General features: G+C 36.2%; 1 protein-coding gene, 1 long non-coding RNA gene and 1 pseudogene across 2 annotated transcripts; all 3 read left to right on the top strand.

The window, feature by feature from the left end:
• The first annotated feature begins 4261 nt into the window (after positions 1–4261).
• On the top strand, positions 4262–17269 carry LOC120086646 (AP-4 complex subunit mu). Its single transcript, XM_039043383.2, has 13 exons — positions 4262–4473; positions 4714–4808; positions 5421–5624; positions 5856–5972; positions 6058–6186; positions 14153–14279; positions 15108–15211; positions 15295–15399; positions 15474–15568; positions 15714–15801; positions 16453–16513; positions 16595–16668; positions 16763–17269. Exons 1-13 carry the CDS (start codon positions 4416–4418, stop codon positions 16859–16861), a joined length of 1356 nt encoding a protein of 451 aa, XP_038899311.1. The 5' UTR covers positions 4262–4415; the 3' UTR covers positions 16862–17269.
• Positions 6556–10054, top strand: LOC150030291 (uncharacterized). The gene is made up of 2 exons (XR_016527102.1): positions 6556–9560; positions 9825–10054. It is a non-coding gene; the product is annotated as an uncharacterized LOC150030291 (long non-coding RNA).
• LOC120087430 (U6atac minor spliceosomal RNA) lies at positions 14911–15009 on the top strand (annotated as a pseudogene).
• Positions 17270–17511: the final 242 nt, after the last annotated feature.

Here is a 17511-nt window from a genome sequence, read left to right as displayed (position 1 = left end):
ATTTAAATTGATATAACCTCCAAAGTTTAGGGGTATAATTTGATATTTGCCCAAAAAAAACTATTGAATAATGAATAAATCTCGATCTAAAAATTCTCAACTCAACTCAATTCACTCTTTTAATTTCCCTTTCCAAAAAAAAAAAAAAAAAAAAAAACCCCATTTTTTAAAATTAATTAATAAATCACATGTATTAAAATCCATTTCCTCATGCATGCTTCAAACGTGTCGCAGTTGTTAGACGTGTTTAATTTTAACACATATAATTAAAGTATGGGTTATGTGTGTGGGTTAGTATTTTATCATATTGGGTTATTTTATTAGTTTAGGCTCTATTACGTGATCTATTTAATTAAGGTCCTAAATTCCTAATTGAGTATGGATTTAATGGGTAGAAGCTCATTCCTTGTTAATTAGCATTTAATGAGAACCCTAATTGAACTAGTGTATAAAGAGATCTTAGAACTATGGTCTTCAAAATACCAAAACAATATGCATTAAGTCTTTCTTGAATTTCATCTAGAGAGAGTCCCACTAAGAGCATTCGAAATTTTGGTTGAGGAAGACAATAGTCATCTTAAAGCTATCATCATCTTGAAGCTATTAATCTCAATGGAATCCGGTATGTTGTTTATTCTTGGCAATTTGGCATGAATGATATTAGGGTTAATCTATTCAATATAGATTATAAGGAATTTTTCCTAGCAAGTGGTATCAAAGCATGAATTTCATGTTAGATTGTCAAGATTTTTATCATTTGCCATTATTTTTAATTCAAGTATTCGATAAAAAAATTTGAGATTTGCATAATAGATGTTCACAGTTTTTTGCATCAAAGATTTACAATTTAATATTGATTTAATCATTTTTCGGGCCTTTTGGTTTGGGCAAATTGTTTGTAAATCGAGTCTTGTAAGTTCATATCGTTTGCGGCAACTTTTTTATGAAAAAGGCTCAATATAGAGGTGAAAAGCAGAGTTTTCAGTGTAGATCCAAGAAGTTTCTGTGTAGGATGATCTTAAGCACTCCATTCCGGAGTCTTTTTGGGGTTCTCTTGCAGAGTGTGAAAATGCCAATAAGTTCCTTGCTCAAATTGAGAAATATTTTGTTAAAAAATGAAAAAGGGGAAATTTTCTTTTGACTTCTTTGACTTCTATGAGGTATAAAGACAATGGTAACATATGGGAGTATATTATGGAAATGTCCAATCTCACCAGAAAGTTAAAGGCACTTAATCTCGAGATAAATGAAATTTACTTGTACATTTGGTACATATCTCTCTTCTTGCACAATCACTCAATTTAAGATAAGCTATGATACCCAGAAGGATAACCAGAATATTAATAAGCTTATCTCACAATGTGTGCAAAAAGAATATAGGATTAAGAGAGAAATGATAGAAAGTGCTCATTTGGCAACTGGCTCGTGTGGTAAGAAGAAAAGGAAATCTACAGCTGCTGCAAAAGGAACATCTTAGTAGAATAAGAACACGAAGTAGGCTGTTGAAATTCCTTATTTTTCTACAAAAAAAAAAAGGTCGCTTCAAGAAAAATTGTCCCAAATACGACATGTGGCATGTAAAGAAGTGCAAGCATCTCACTCTAGTTTGTTTAGAAGTTAATGTAGTTTCTATACCTATAGATACTTGGTGGGTAGAATCTAATGCAACTATTTACATAAGTATATCTATACAAGATTGCCTGTGGAGCCGACCGCAAAATAATGTTGAAAGATTCATCTATTTAGGCGATTGCAAAGCAGTTCTAATTAAAGCTATAAGAAATTTTAGATTACTTTTAAAAACCGGTTGTTATTTGAATTTGAATGAGACTTTTATTGTACTATCATTTAGACGGAATTTAGTTTCTACTTCTAGTTTGGACAAATTTGGTTTTTCTTTTTCTTTTAGAAATAATAAAGTTAGTCTATTTTAAAATTTCAAACTTATTGGTACCGATTTTTTAATTGATAATCTATATATCTTCGATTATTCTGTTTTGTTTAACAAGATCATGTTATCTAATTATTGCGGTACAAAGCGTAAATTAAATGAGAATTTCGCTATTTTATAGCACAAGATTTTAGGTCACGTCTCTAAATAGAGAATTCAGAGACGTATGTGATACATGCCATGAAATACATATTTTATAGCACAAGATCTTAGAAAAATGGATTTTTGCATGTGTTTTCCCCTAAATTTAGTCTTATTTAGTTCAAATGAGCTTACGAGGGTTTGATTGACCTTAAAAGATATTATTCACTTATTTAAAGTTGTTTTCGAGGATTTTTGCAAGAGATTGATGGTAGATTGCTGATTTCTGTCTAATACGGCTAAAACAACATAACTACTATGGTTGCATCAGTGAGCTTTAATTTTCCAGATTTTAGACTGGTCAATTATGGTTGCAATTGTGATGCTTCAATCAAAAAAATTGAGATTGTCCAATTTATGTCATAAATGATTTGAGAAAATATGTGTATATTTGAAAATTAATCAACAATAACAAAGCATAAAACTAAAAAATAAAAGAATGAAATAAAAAACAAACAGAAAAAAAAGAACTAATCTCATTCACAAAAAACTGCATCAAATCCCCAACTCAACTCAACTCTGCACAATAAACACAAACAATAATTATCAACTAAACTTAACTCTCCAAACAAACACAGACAATTTAACTCACCAGATAATAATTAACAACTCAACTCAACTCAATTTTCTACTTTTATCACGCACCAAACACACCCTTAGTTTCATTATATGTCAACATTCATTAATTGTGTACTTTCATTAATGATCTTTTTTTATTGAATATGGTATAAATCCTTAATTTTATCCAAATATTTATATTATTTTATCACACATTCTCTTTCATATTAAAATTTTCTATTATTTTATAATTAAAATATTTAGAAAATTTTAAAAGAATTTAATATTTTATTAAGTTCGGTTTATATATATTATATTAACGTAAGATTTGTCATAATTAACATCATTCCGTTGATTTTAGAAGTTTTTATTTTTGAATGATATTTTTTCCAATCAGTTATAAATTTATCACGAATTTTCCTATTTTAAAATATTTCAAATTTTGACCTAAAATTCATAATCCCTATTTTCGATGGTTGTATAAATTATTGTTACAAATATTCATTTTCATCTATATTTTATTTATTATGTATGTATAAGAGGTTTGTTTCAAATATATATGATGCTTACTCCCAATATATTTTGAATTAGTACAAATTTAAGGTTTTTATATGCTATATAGTGCTTATTTTAATTTTAGTCTCGTTTCTATTAAGATATTTATTTCACATACTTTGTCATATATATACATATATATATTTACAATTGAGATGCATATTTAATTATTTCGTAAATATATATTTTTATTTTACATATTTCAAAATTTGACTTCAAATTTAGAATCCTCAGTTTTTATGGACTACATTCGATGCACAATTATGGTTATAAATCTTCGTTTTCATTTGTGTTTTTTTTATTTTTTTTTTTATTTTTTGATGTATACATACGAGTTATATTTAAAATATGTACGCGATTATTCCAAATGCATTTAGAACAAATATTAATATATACTTCATATTTAATTTTAGTCTCATTTCTATTGAGATATATATTCTCCTAAGTTGTCATATATACACATGTATATTTAATTATTTTGCAGATATATATTTTATATTATATAACAATAATGCTAACATGATAAATTAGTGCATAAACTATTCTTTAAAATAAATTCATATATATTTGAAATTGAAAAAAGAATATATAGAGAAAAGATGGGGAAGGCGTTGTAATGGTGGGTGACGGAGAGAAAAACACAGGGTAATTAAGGAGTGAGAAAAATAAACAATTTTGGAAAAAACCAATTAATGCACATGATTTCCATAGTTGTGTATTTTCCATTTTTCTAAATGGCCAGAAATGAATAAGGGTGTTATCGAGCTTGATTTTTATGAAATATTATAATCCACTAGGCCATTCATGAAGAAAATGGTGAATTTGAGATATTTTTGTAATTTTGCCTATTTAATTAGGTTACATGCGTAGAAAACCTTAAAATTAAAAGTATCAATCTAGCAAATTTTCCAATGGTTTAGTTTGTGGGCTTGTAATTTTCCCAGTGGTTCAGTTTTGAGGCCCACAGTGATTAATTGGGCTAGGAAGATAAGGCTTAAAATCGTCGGCCCAATTTTGTTTTGTTGGTCACGTGATTTTAACGTGACGTCTGCGGACGTGGCAAACAGCAAACAGTCCGAGTCTACCTTCTTTCCGAGGGAAGTGCTCGGAGAGTCTACCATCCGGTTGAGTTCCTTCGCGCCCCGTTGTCTCTGCGAATTGGAGAAGTGCCGATTTTTGATAACCTCAACACGGTTGCTGATAATTGGCCATGATTTCACAGTTCTTCGTGCTCTCGCAGAGAGGCGACAACATCGTTTTCCGAGATTGTAAGTTTTTTTTCCAGATCTGGTGTGTTTTAGATTTTTCTCCTCCCCTTCTTTGAATTGCATCGGTTCTCGTATCGTACTGTTTTCTTTCGCGTTATCTATTCTGAATCAGAACGTCGTGACGTGTTAAGAAAGCTTAAAACCTTGTAATTTGTTGGTTTCGAATATGCTATTTGTCTACAATCTGATACGGTGAGTAAATTTTCTTCATTATGTCGTGGTTGTTGTTAATGTATGCAGATCGTGGCGAAGTACCGAAAGGAAGTGCTGAGATCTTTTTCCGAAAAGTGAAATTCTGGAAGGAAGACGGAGAAGGAGATGCGCCCCCTGTCTTTGTAGGTATTTTCTTGTGTTGACTGCGTGGTAGTCAACTGGCATCTTGTTTGCTGCATACTCGCTGTAGTGTTAGAATTTGGAAATGCAGATTCAAATTAAAAGTAGTTGTTAGAGTTCTGTTTCTGATTTTCTCAATGGGAAGCAGTGTTTCCTACCTTCTGTATTGTAGCTCTTATGATATATATGATATATTCGTGCGTCTGTTCCCTGCATTCCACCAGCTTTTGTTGTAAGCTATTGACCATGTCTTTCGGATTGGACATTGAATGTAATGTACGTGGAAATGATTGTTGCAATTCATTACTTTTTATGTTTTTCTTAATAGGCAGTAGATCAACGATATCTTCGTGCATGTATTTCCTGTATTTCACCAGTTTATGCAGTCCATGGAGTTGTGAACTTTGTGCGTCGCTCTAGGACATTGAGTTCAATGTATGCCGAAATTTTTGTTACATTAAACACAATATTTTGCATTAAAGCTATTGGCTTGTATGCTTCTTGGTGTTGTTTATTGACTTGTCTTCTAAATGAAATTTTTTGATCATACAATTTCTCTCTCATATATTTTATTTTTTACATTTCTTTTTGGTGTCATCTTTCTTTGGTGCCAGAATTTGGATGGTGTAAACTACTTTCACGTGAAGGTCGTAGGACTGTTATTTGTTGCTACAACAAGGATTAATGCATCGCCTTCTCTTGTTCTTGAACTTCTTCAAAGAATTGCACGTGTCATCAAAGATTACCTTGGGGTTCTCAATGAAGATTCCCTCAGGAAAAATTTTGTTCTTGTGTATGAGTTGCTAGATGAAGTTATTGTAAGTTTGTTATCCTTTCCCTATTCTTTTTCAGGATTTAACAAATTAACAACTAGATTTGCTCCATCTTATTGTGTTGCAAATTATTTGTTTTATCCTATCTGGTGGTTAAGTTTTTCTTTTAAATGCCTCATGGCTGTAGTGTTGCTGTTTAGAAGATATGTTGTGTGATAGTAACATACTAAATCTTAATTATGTGCATTTTGTTATATGGTTTTCAATTGGTATTAGGATTTTGGTTATGTTCAAACAACTTCAACGGAGGTGCTGAAGTCATATGTATTTAATGAGCCAATTGTGGTTGATGCTGCACGCTTGCCTACCCTTGGTCCTGCTTCCATTTTTGTGGTATTTCCTATACTATGTAACAATCTTTCTCAGTTTTATGCCTTAATATTTCTTTAGTAGACTTTCTCTACTTGTCTCTTTGAAGCAAGGAAGCAAACGGATGCCAGGTACAGCTGTCACTAAGTCTGTGGTTGCAAATGAGCCTGGAGGTAGAAAAAGAGAGGAAATTTTTGTTGACATAATTGAGAAGATTAGTGTCACATTCAGCTCAAGTGTGAGTATTTCTTGTTATTCTTTTACAGCTTCAGTTTTTTTTTTCTTCTTTTTTTTGGTTAAATTGAAACAACGGTCTTCATTGTGAAGAAATGGAAGAATACAAGGGCATATAAAAAAAACAAGCCCACCAAAATACCCATCTAAAGGAAGTGTTCTAGCTAAGTAAAATGTTACCTATAGACTAGTTACAAAAAAAAGCTTCGAAACAGAAGTCCAAAGCGAAACATGAAATCTCACCAAGGACCAAACCTCACAAGGGTCCCTTTCCTTACCTCTAAACACTCTATTATTCCTCCCCACCAAATATCCCAAACAACAACACACACCCCAGTGAGTCACAAGAAACGACCTTTCTCATTGAAGGCGGATGGAGGAGGAACTTGTTGCACGAACATCTCTTTGCCCAACTATGCTAACATCAAACTCCTGCAAGATGAAACTCCATATAGTCTTCGCATACTGTAGTTCCACAGGAGATGATCCAGGTCTTCTTTCGCCTTCTGACAAATAGGTTTTTCTCCTCACAAGCTCAAGAGTATTCACACGACCAAGCAAGACTTGCCAAATAAAAAACCTGAATTTCTTAGGAATCTTAATTCTCCAAATAACATCAAACACAGACTTCCCATGGGGAGAGGATCCAATAACAATCTGAAGAAGGATTTACAAGAAAACCCTTCGCTAGGATTCGGACTCCAAATGCAAACATCCCTTCTCTCCTCCCTAAAGATGCATCCCTCCAATAAAGAAAGAAAAGAGGCAACCTCCATTGTTTTCCTATTGGACAAATGGCAACGGAATCCAAAGGAAAAAGACACGGAATTCTCAGACCAACTAAAAAAATCCGAGATTGGGTGATTTTTAAAGGAAGATAAGTGATAAAGATTCGGAAAGACAGAAGAGAGAGTACTATCCCCCATCCATTGGTCCTCCCAAAATACATGTCCCAACCATCCCCCACAACACACTGAACAAAATGCCAAAAAGTAGGAAGCTCAAACAAAATATCTTTCTACGGGTTCTGATGTGTGCCTTTAACCCCTTTCACCCCCATTCAAAGGGATGGTTGCCATGCCTATTCACTATGATCTAATGCCACAGAGCCTCAGGCTCAAGGGCGTAGCGCCAAAGCCACTTAGCCAACAAAGCTCTGTTGTGAGTTCTTAAGTTACCAATCTCCAACCCCCTCTGATGTACAGGCCGCCCAACCGCCTCCCAACTGACCACCCTTCCCTTCATCCACACCTTCCCAAAGAAAGTTCCCCATGAATTTGATAGAACTCGACATATGTATTCACTATTTAGGAAAAATTTCCAAGGGAGCCGAGACTCCCTTCCTTCACAACCTCTTCAAGCTATACTCAATACAATGCAAGAAGATGCCCAATCTTTCTTCCTCATTGCCCTAAATAGCCAATTTGTCTAACTAACTGAATATTTCCTCTTGGGTCCACAAAAACCGTTGCACGCCCCACCCCCGTAACAAACTCAATTCCTTTATTTTAATTTTTTACATTTAATTCACCCTCTCCCTTTCTCTTCCTCATATATCTTTTAATGATCAGGGGTCTATCATTACTTGCCCCCCCCAAAAAACCACCTTGTCTTCAAGGTGAAAATCTGGGAATTGTCCCATAATTTGGAGGCCATTTTCCCATGTAGCGTCTTCTGGTGGCATATCCTTCCACCGGATTAGAACTTCAAAGTCATTAGGATAGAGCACTGTAGCTCTAACTTTGCATACACCGAGGATTGAATCCGGTTGAGGATGTAAGAGGCCGTCGTTGTTCAGCAAAGGGGGGCTGCAACTTTGGGCAGAACTGAACCTACTACCTTTCCAAGTTGGGAGATGTGGAAGACTGGATGGATACTGATGTTGGCTGGTAAATCAAGTTTGTAGGCCACTGGTCCGATGCGATCAATAATCTGATAAGGCTCGATGAATCGAGGCGCCAACTTAGGATGTTTGTGGATGAATAGGGTGCTTTGTCGGTAGGGTTGGAGTTTAATGTACACCTAGTCCATAATGGCAAACTCCACATCTCTTTGTTTGGTATCAGCTAGTGACTTCAACCGTTGTTGTGTTCGAGCCAACGTGGCGCACAATTGTTTCAGCATCTCATCACGATCTTTGAGAAGGTTATCGACCGTGCCTACGATAGCAACCCCAGCTTCATACGATATTAAAGGTGGCACGGGTCTATCATAGACAACCTCGAACGGGGTCTTCTTTAGTGATGTGTGAAACGATGTGTTATAGTTATATGACCCAAGCTAGCCATTTTGCCCACTTCGTAGGTGACTCCATAGTGAAACATTGCAAGTATGCCTTTAGCCCTCTATTCACCACTTCTGTTTGGCCATCGGTTTTTGGGGTGTCCAATCCTGCCAGGGAGTAAAGAGACAATTTGGCCGATTCAGCTTCTGTTGAGACCATATCTAACGTTTCCAGAGTGGGTTCGAGAACTTCCTCGGTTATGAGTCCTTCGTTCCCTTCAGCAATGATCCCCCCTCCCCTCCTCATCATTATAAATTAAGAGATTCAACTCCTTTTTGCAGCGATAGCCAGGCGTGTATCTTTCGTCGCAACGGTAACACAATCCCTTGTCTCTTCGTGATTGCATTTTGCTATCAGATAGACGTTTGAAATAACCTAATGTGAATGTTTTTCTGTTGATATTGTGCAAGGGTACCATATTTGACGAAGCAAACGAGCTTCGATTAGGGCTAAGAGAAATAGTTCGAGCTGCTGTTGGAGTTAGGTTATTTTGAACCGGAGTTGACGTTGATCCAGTGGGCTTGGTAGTCTGGGCCGGTGTTGCCCGCTTGTTTTGGTGGGTTGGTTTGGGCTTGGGCAGTCGCCTCCTCCCCATTTAATTCTTCGGGCTTCTTCACTATCCTCAATAAGCTAGGCCATCCTCATCTTCTTCTTGATACCCACCAATTTAAACATCCTCATTTCAATTTGTATTTCTTCCTTGAGCCCACTCACAAACTTACTCTCCATTGTGTCATCAGACAGATCTTTTAGAGGCCTAGATAGTTGCTCGAATCGTCTCCGATAAGCTCGCACCTACTTTAGGTTGAGAAACTGAGCTTGTCGGTCTTCCTCCTTCGCCGACAAGAAACACAATAGGAGTTGTTCTTTGAACCTTGCCCAGGAGTCCATCGGCGTCTTTTCTTCCTCCCACTGATGCCACTCCAGGGCTTCCCCTTCCAAACATAGGACCGCAGCTTCGAGCCTATCTTTCTCCTTCAAGCGGTTAACCATGAAACACCGCTCAACTCGGTGGAACCATCCCAGCGGATCCTCTCCCACGTCTCCTTTGAAAATCGGCATCTCAAGCTTCTGCAGCCGCATATCGAAAAGAGGTACCTCTCGCTTTTCTTTTTCCATTGTACTCCCTTTCTGTCCTTCGCTTTCATTCATGGGTTATTTTTCTTGGTCCGTCAACGTTCGCTCCGACAACTCAGACCTTGACCCTCCAGCGTAGATGACATTTTCTGCTCAATCGATTTGTTCATAGCCTCAAATTTTTTATCCATCACTTTTTCTGTTGCTCTTTTCCCTTCCCCAAATCGTTGATCCATTTCGGAAAAACGCTGATCCATTCGTGCCTCCATTCCCACTTGCAGCTAGGTGAAATGTTCTTCGATCGCTGTCATTCGGGCCTCCATCTTCTTCACCTAAGAAGCACAAAGACAGATACGGATACAATTTGATGTGGTGATATGTTAATTTCTATAAAACTAAGATACGGATACGTTGAAGATACATTATATATATATTGTCTAATTAATTGCTATAATATTTATTTTAAGTTAGATTAAAATAGATTAAAAAAGAGTGAAAACTTGAAAAAAAATTCAGTAACGTTGAGTAATTGTTGAGCGACTAAAGTAGATGGTAGGAAAGAAGTAGAAGATGAAGATTGAAGAATGAAGTTGAGGATGAATGGGGTGTGAATCATGATTTAAATAGTGAGAGAGAAGGGAAGAATGAAGATTTAATCACGTTTTGAATTTTTTTTTTTAAAATTTTTTTATGTTTTTATCATTTTTAATTTATTTTGTTTGAATTGCTCAATTTAAGTTGATTTTTATGTTTGGAAGTGATTTTAAAATAGTTGAATTCACTTTTGTCATTTTCAAAATCACTGTGAAATATGTTTAATCCTTCAAGACTAATTTCGATGATATGAAAATTGCATTTAAAAGTGTAAATTTGAAAACTAAATTAATTTTGAGTAATTAAAAGTGTGTCTTTGAGTGATTTTAAAATGAAAAAAGTGATTTTTGATGATTTTAAAATCACTCCTAAACATGCACTAAAATAAAATGGGTTGTGGGTTGGGCTTTTTAAGTGGTTGGGCTTAAATTTGAAAGAAAAAAAATTGACCCACATATCCCCTTCACGTATTTGGAAGCAGATACGTGTATCTGAAAATTAAAATTAAAAATAAAAAAATCAGATACTTCAAATCACGTATCAGACACGTATCTACCACGTATCTGGACGTATCCGTATTGTATTTGTATCTGATATTGATTCTCTACACAATTAGAAGTATATGTGTTTCCTAGTTCTTCACCATCCCTCGAGGAACGTTGGCTTTGATACCACAGAAGTTTATGTATTCATTATTTAGGCAAAATTGCCATGGGAGTCGAGAATCCCTTCCCTCGCAAGCTCTTCAAGCTATACTCAATACAATGCAAAAAGATGCCCAACCTTTCTTCCTCACTGCCTTAAATAGCCAATTTGTCTAACTAATCGAATATTTCCTCTTGGGCCCACACAAACCGTTACACTCCCCACCCCAGTAACAAACTTAATTCCTTTATTTTAATTGTTTACATTTAATTCACCCTCTCTCTTTCTCTTCCTCATATATCTTTTAATGATCGGGGGATTACCAGAATTTTCACAAACTCTTACAGACCGAGCTAGGAACCTGAAAAAGGAAAACGTAATACACAGGAATGCCACTTAGCACCGATTTGATCAAAGTTAACCTACCTGCTTGGGAGAAAAAACTTTTTCTTCCACATAACAAGCCTCTTGCGAATCTTCTCAGAAATGGGGTCCCAAAACGTCGTAGCCCTCAGATTACCTCTCAAAGGGAGCCCAAGGTAAGAAGAAGGGAAAGAACCAACCTCACATCCAAACATCTCCACCCATCTCTCGATCTTCTCTTGATCACTGTTAATCCCTACAATTTGACACTTGCTCCTCTTAATTTTAAGACCAGACATGGCTTAAAAAAAACTCAACCATGTGATTTAAGGATCAAGAATGACTCCTCTTTCCCCGAGCAAAACAAAATTATATCATTAGCAAACTGGAGGTGTGATAATGCCACCTCATTCGAACCAACCCTAAAAGGCTCAATGATGTTTCCTTCCACTCCCTTAAAAATAAGCCGGCTTAGGACATCCACGACAAGTAAGAACATGAAAGGGGACAAGGTGTCCCCTTGCCTTGAACCTCTAGAAACTTGAATTAACCTTTTTTGGGGTTCCATTGATTAGGATAGAGTACTGCACATTCCTAATGCAATCCTACATCGACATCCTCCATCTAAACCGAAAACCTTTCTTCATCATCACCTTGTCCAAGAAATCCTAGTCAACATAATCATAGGCTTTTTCAAAGTCAAAGTTTAAGCACCACTCCCTCCTTCATGCGAGGGTCCTCGATGGCCTCGTTGGCTATAAAAGTCTGATCCAAGATCTGCCTTCCAGCCAGGAAAGGTCCTTGCGCCTCAGAGATGGTAGACTTTCCTTAACCGATTAGCGAAAGCCTTAGCCAAGATCTTATAAACACGGGTTATAAGACTAATAGGTCTAAACTCTTTCACCTTATTCTCCTGATCCATAGGTCTTATGCTTTTTGCTTTTTGTATAACTCTTTTGTACTTTGAGCATTAGTCTCGTTCAATTATATTAATGAAGAGACTTGTTTCCTTTTCAAAAAAACTCCTTCACCTTATTAGAATTCTCTTTCTTAGGAATTAGACACACGTAAGTCTCCTCCACAGACCGATTTAAAATACCTCTTTCGAAGAATTCTTTAAAGACCCCCTCTAAATCACCCTTAACAAAATTCCAATTGTCCTAGAAGAAAGCCATGGTAAAGCCATCTGAGCCTGGGGATTTATTCCTATCACAACTAAAAACCGCCTTTCTGATTTCCTCCCATGTGAAGGGAGCCGCAAGCTCCTCATCCTCCCTAGGAGAAATAGGGCTCCAGTCAATGCCTTCCACAAATGGTTTCTCCTGAATAATTGGACTATAGAGCTTAGAGAAGGCCAAAAAAATCTCCTCCTCAATCTCCTTGTCATTACTAGTGTACACCCCATTTTCCAGAATTAGAGAGCCGATATGATTCTTGTTCCTTCTACCACTAGCTACTCTAAGGAAGAAGCTAGTGTTACAATTCCCTTCCTTGGCCCATTTAACTTTGGCCTTCTGACTCCAACTCATTCTCCTTTCTAACATTCTCCTTTCTGATCAACTCAGCAAAAGCTTAGATTAGAGAATACGTTCTTGCATCGCCTTTAACCCGTCCTCCTCTCATAGAAACAAGGGACGCTTCTATCTGATATTGTGATAAATGCCATTTTCTCTCCGTCTTCCTCGGCCATCTTGATCTGGTTGTATCAAGAGAAAGCAAGCATCCATAAAGGACAGCATCCCATGTCCACCAGTGTTGTCCACCAGAACATCAATGTGAGGAAGGGGAAAATCTTCTTTTGGGCTTACCTTTCAAATCATCCCTCTCTCCTTTCAGCATACTAACGAGAGGGCCTTCCAGCTCAAGAGCGTCGATCTCATCAATTCTAGCTAAAATCTCTTTCTTCCTAATTTGGATATCTCCAAAAACTTCTCTAGTCCACACTCTAAGGTTTCCTTTTAACACCCTCAGCTTTCCCATCAGATGATAGCCTTCCCATTTTCCTTGAACTGTCGTACTCCACCAAGACGAGATATTAGCCTTAAAAGATGGTGATCAAGCCACATGTTCTCAAAACGAAATGGGCTTGGATCCCAGTTCAGAGATCCTGAAGTCAGAATGATGGGCCAGTGATCCGAGGTAACTCTTGGCCCTCTCGTCTGCCTCGGATTCCCAAACCTATCAATCCAGTCCTTACAGCTTCGGTTATTCCTCTTTGTTATCTTCAACTCTGTTAAACTTATCAAATTATTCATATGGATGTTTCCAATTTATATATAATGTGGAGTGTTGACTCATCCATTTTAAATTTACTTTTTATACTGCATCATTTGATGCCTGCCTAATTTTGACTGCTGCACGAGAAAGGATATTTTTCATGTGTTCGTGCAATTGATGGACAATCCCTTATTTTTCTCAACCATTCATTATGTTCTCAAAATTTTTGCGTGAATAAAATATGGACCCTGCATAATTCTATCTGAGTACATCCTTCGTGGCCCCTTATTGAATTTCCCTGTTTAGCTGTGACTGGGCCAGTTATTGGGTTTAAGTAATATGGTTTGCATGGAGGAGTAAGTTAGTAGTTGGTTAGTTTGCCTTGATGGAGCCAGTGCTGGTGTCACTGGGCCAGTTATTGTGGCAAATTATTACTTGGTAAAACTTAAAAAGTGGGAGTCAATAGAAAAGCTTTGGGAGAGTTTTAAAATTCATTGATTTCAATGATGACACAAGTGCTACATATTCGGAGAAAATGAGAGAGAGAACTTCACTTCTTAGAATTGATATATTTTCCTTTGAATTTGATGGGCACACCTTTTTTTTAATGTTTTTTTTTTTGTGTCTTGTTAAATGCTACCACGCTTTAACTTATAATTCTACTAGGAGAAAGCATCTCTCCTCAATAGGATAGGTGAAATTATCTGACAATGTGTTGTAATAGTTCATGCTAAATGCATATATTTTTGCCTCTGGATTTTCATAATGAATTACCATATGTTGACTACAGGGTTATATACTTACTTCGGAGATTGATGGTACCATTCAAATGAAGAGCTATTTAACGGGTAACCCAGAAATTCGCCTTGCTCTTAATGAGGACTTGAGCATTGGGAGAGGTGGAAGGTCAATCTATGGTAAGGTTCTGTATTCTGTTAGGGCATTGATGTAAATTAGAGAAGCAATTTAAGGGAGTAGGAGCTTCAAGTTCGAGTAACCTTCAATAGATGCCTTGTGTGTCTAGGTGAGTATGGTGATGGTAGCGGCCTAGGGGGTATTTGTAAGTTGTAACTAGATTGCAATTGTTGTTTGGGGAAGTAGAGAAGTCATGTGGAGTAAGGAAAATCTAAGGGTTTGAATTTTTTTTGAGTACGATAACTGTGGGGGTGGGAGATTGAACCTTCAACATTTAGGAAGGAAGACCATGCCAAATATCGTTGAGCTAAGCTCACTTTGGCTAAGAGTTTGAATTTTATTTTTCATTATATTTTCTAATTAAAGGCAACTTCTATCATGTTCTATGGGTTTTCTTTACTATTTGCTCTCTTATATATGTATATGGTGCGTGTGTTTTTAATCTTTTTTGCTCTCCAGTAGTCGTCCTCTATCTACTACAAAGATATATTATGGATGATTAATGTGTTGTATAAATTGCTACCTCCATATTTGAATTTGAGCTGTTTTTAGTTATTGATATCTTTTGGCACCAGAATTTATGTTTTTGTTCTTTAGAAATAGAAAGGTAAGTTGATAAAAGCTTTTATCTATGTGTTCAATTAAAAGAGAGATGGTTGTCATCTCCCCTGACAGGGATGGAACAGCCTTTCCCTGTTAACAATATATATATATATATATGTATATTTTTTTTGTCCTCCCATTTAGTGTGTTTCTTTTGATCGGGTGATTACTTTTTTTCTCGACCTAAACATTTTCTGGACTCATCTCGATTCAACCTGTGGTGACAGATTATAGCAGTTCATCTGGTGGAGGGACAGTTATCCTCGATGATTGTAATTTTCATGAATCTGTGCATCTCGATAATTTTGACATTGACAGAACTTTGGTCTTGGTTAGTAAGAAAAAGAAAAAAAAGACGTTATTTGCTTTGGCTTATTTGTGAATAAGACTCATTCTCGATTCAATTTTTAAAAGGTACCACCAGAAGGCGAATTTCCTGTCATGAATTATCGAATGACTCAGGAATTCAAGCCTCCATTTCGTATTAATGCCTTAATTGAAGAAGCGGGATCCCTTAAGGTTGAAATAACTTCCCTCTTGTATGTTAACGTTCTTCATGATTTTTGTTATTTAATAGTATTGATCTCTTTCAGGCTGAAGTAATTCTTAAAGTTCGTGCTGAATTTGCCTCCAGCATCACAGCAAACACAATTATGATTCAGATGCCACTGCCAACTTTCACAACGAGGTATGTGTACTGCAGCACAGAAAGATGTCATTAGTAAATGGTTTTCATTTTTGGTTGTCGTTTGAACTCATTTCTTTGAGTTCAGTTGAATAGTCTCCTGCGGTTTTTATCATTCTAATTTTCTCTTATATTTATGACATTTCAGGGTCAGTTTTGAGTTGGAACCTGGAGCAGTTGGAAATACAACTGATTTTAAAGAAGCGAACAAGAGACTTGAATGGGGTTTGAAGAAGGCAAGACATTTCCCTCAACTTTTTTCCTCTTTAATGAGCTGTTGTTTATCAATGATTTTAGAGAGCCTGAGTGGCAAGTTATTCTGAGCATATCATTTGTCTCTTTTCTTTCGCCTTTATTAAATGAATTATCAGTTTATACATAAGTCAACTAAGATCACTACCTAGAATTCCTCACTTTTATAGCATGTCTCTTATATATCTGCCGATTGTAGAGCCTTTACCTAACCCTTTCGAAATATAGGGTATTTCCCTCTTCCATTTCATTAATTCAAAGAAACTATTTGTTTCCTTAAAAATATAGATCAACTCAATGTGTTAGGTATCAAGTTTGTAATGTTTGACTATCCACTAGCCAGAGAGAGCTACAAGCTCAATTACGCTCACTAGTCCAATTTGGGAAGTTCAGTTTCTCTTCCTTCTCAAAACCTCCACAACTTATCCTTGCCTCACTCGTGCATCACTCCCCCATACATGTAACCTGGAGAATCCAACATAACTTACTGCCCTGCTTTTACCCCTTTGGGCTTTCACCATCCGTAATTTTCTCTTTTAACTATTGGGGGCATAACAGAATGCCAGTCTCTTGTTTTCTTATCATTAGACTTCTGCATTAAATTTATTGTTACTAATAGGGCTGTTACATGGCAGATTGTTGGTGGATCTGAACATACTTTGCGTGCGAGGCTCACATTTTCACAAGAATCACATGGTAAATTTGTTGTGCATCGACGAACCAGATACTTCTCTTAGGAAGTAAAAATATGCATTTAAAATATATTTTGCATGGCAGGAAACATCGTGAAAGAAGCTGGACCCGTTAGTATGACGTTCACAATTCCAATGTACAACGCTTCAAGGCTCCAGGCATGTTATCTGAACGCAACCAAGTCATCTCCCTATGATCATCTTCTTTGATAATCGATTATAAGATGCTAACATCTTCCTTTTTTACGTGCAGGTTAAGTACTTGCAGATTGCAAAGAAGTCTAACACCTATAATCCGTATAGGTGGGTTAGATACGTGACGCAAGCAAATTCGTACGTTGCTCGATTGTGAATGTAACCTTCCTCGATCTCGTTTCTCTCTTTTATTATTTTGAGCTGCACTGTCAGTAAGCAAAATAAACACTTCTTGTGGGTTGGTTATCTGAGGCTGTGTTTGGTGCATCATGCGGACTTATTTTCATCCTTTTGTGAAGTATCGAGTATGAGTATCAATTCTTCAAGTGCATCTCTCAGGATAGCTATGGTCTACAATGTTCATAGTGTGGATTGGAATGCTTAAAGTTATCTATATGTCGAAAACTGCATTGTAAAGTAATGATTAGGAAACAACGGCTTAGAGTGGCCCATATTATAGTACGACAGGTCGGTGCTTTGAAATTTGCTCTGATGTATTTGGTTTGAACTTTTGAACATCATGATGATTAGGTATTAGAATAACAAGTTTTGAGTTCCATCGTTTTATAGGGTTTCTTTCTTCACTCCATAGTTTATTTGTATAATTTATGCAAATATTTGGGTTTACAAGTTTTGAGTTTTTTGAGAATATATTGAATATATTGAATGGAATTTAAATTATTGGTTCTACTTTTATTAGTTTAGTAGCGACAGAAATTAGAATAGGAAAAAGGAAAAAGGAAAAAAGAAAAAAGAATGATGCGTTTTGAATAGAGCCCTTGGTTTAATATTTTCTTTTCTTTAACC

The sequence above is a fragment of the Benincasa hispida genome, unplaced genomic scaffold (assembly GCF_027475165.1).
Source record: "Benincasa hispida cultivar pf3 unplaced genomic scaffold, pf3_genome.v1.1 HicScf338, whole genome shotgun sequence".
NCBI classification, from domain to species: domain Eukaryota; kingdom Viridiplantae; phylum Streptophyta; class Magnoliopsida; order Cucurbitales; family Cucurbitaceae; genus Benincasa; species Benincasa hispida.
The sequence above is the reverse complement of the archived record's forward strand: the minus strand, read 5'-3'. Positions and strand labels throughout refer to the sequence as shown.

Excerpts from the sequence above, each read along its gene's own strand:
- LOC120086646 (XM_039043383.2), top strand. The coding sequence starts at position 4,416 with ATGATTTCACAGTTCTTCGTGCTCTCGCAGAGAGGCGACAACATCGTT. Across the intron at positions 5,625-5,855 it reads AGTTGCTAGATGAAGTTATT|GATTTTGGTTATGTTCAAAC; the intron begins GTAAGTTTGTTA and ends AATTGGTATTAG. Across the intron at positions 15,212-15,294 it reads TTGACAGAACTTTGGTCTTG|GTACCACCAGAAGGCGAATT; the intron begins GTTAGTAAGAAA and ends AATTTTTAAAAG.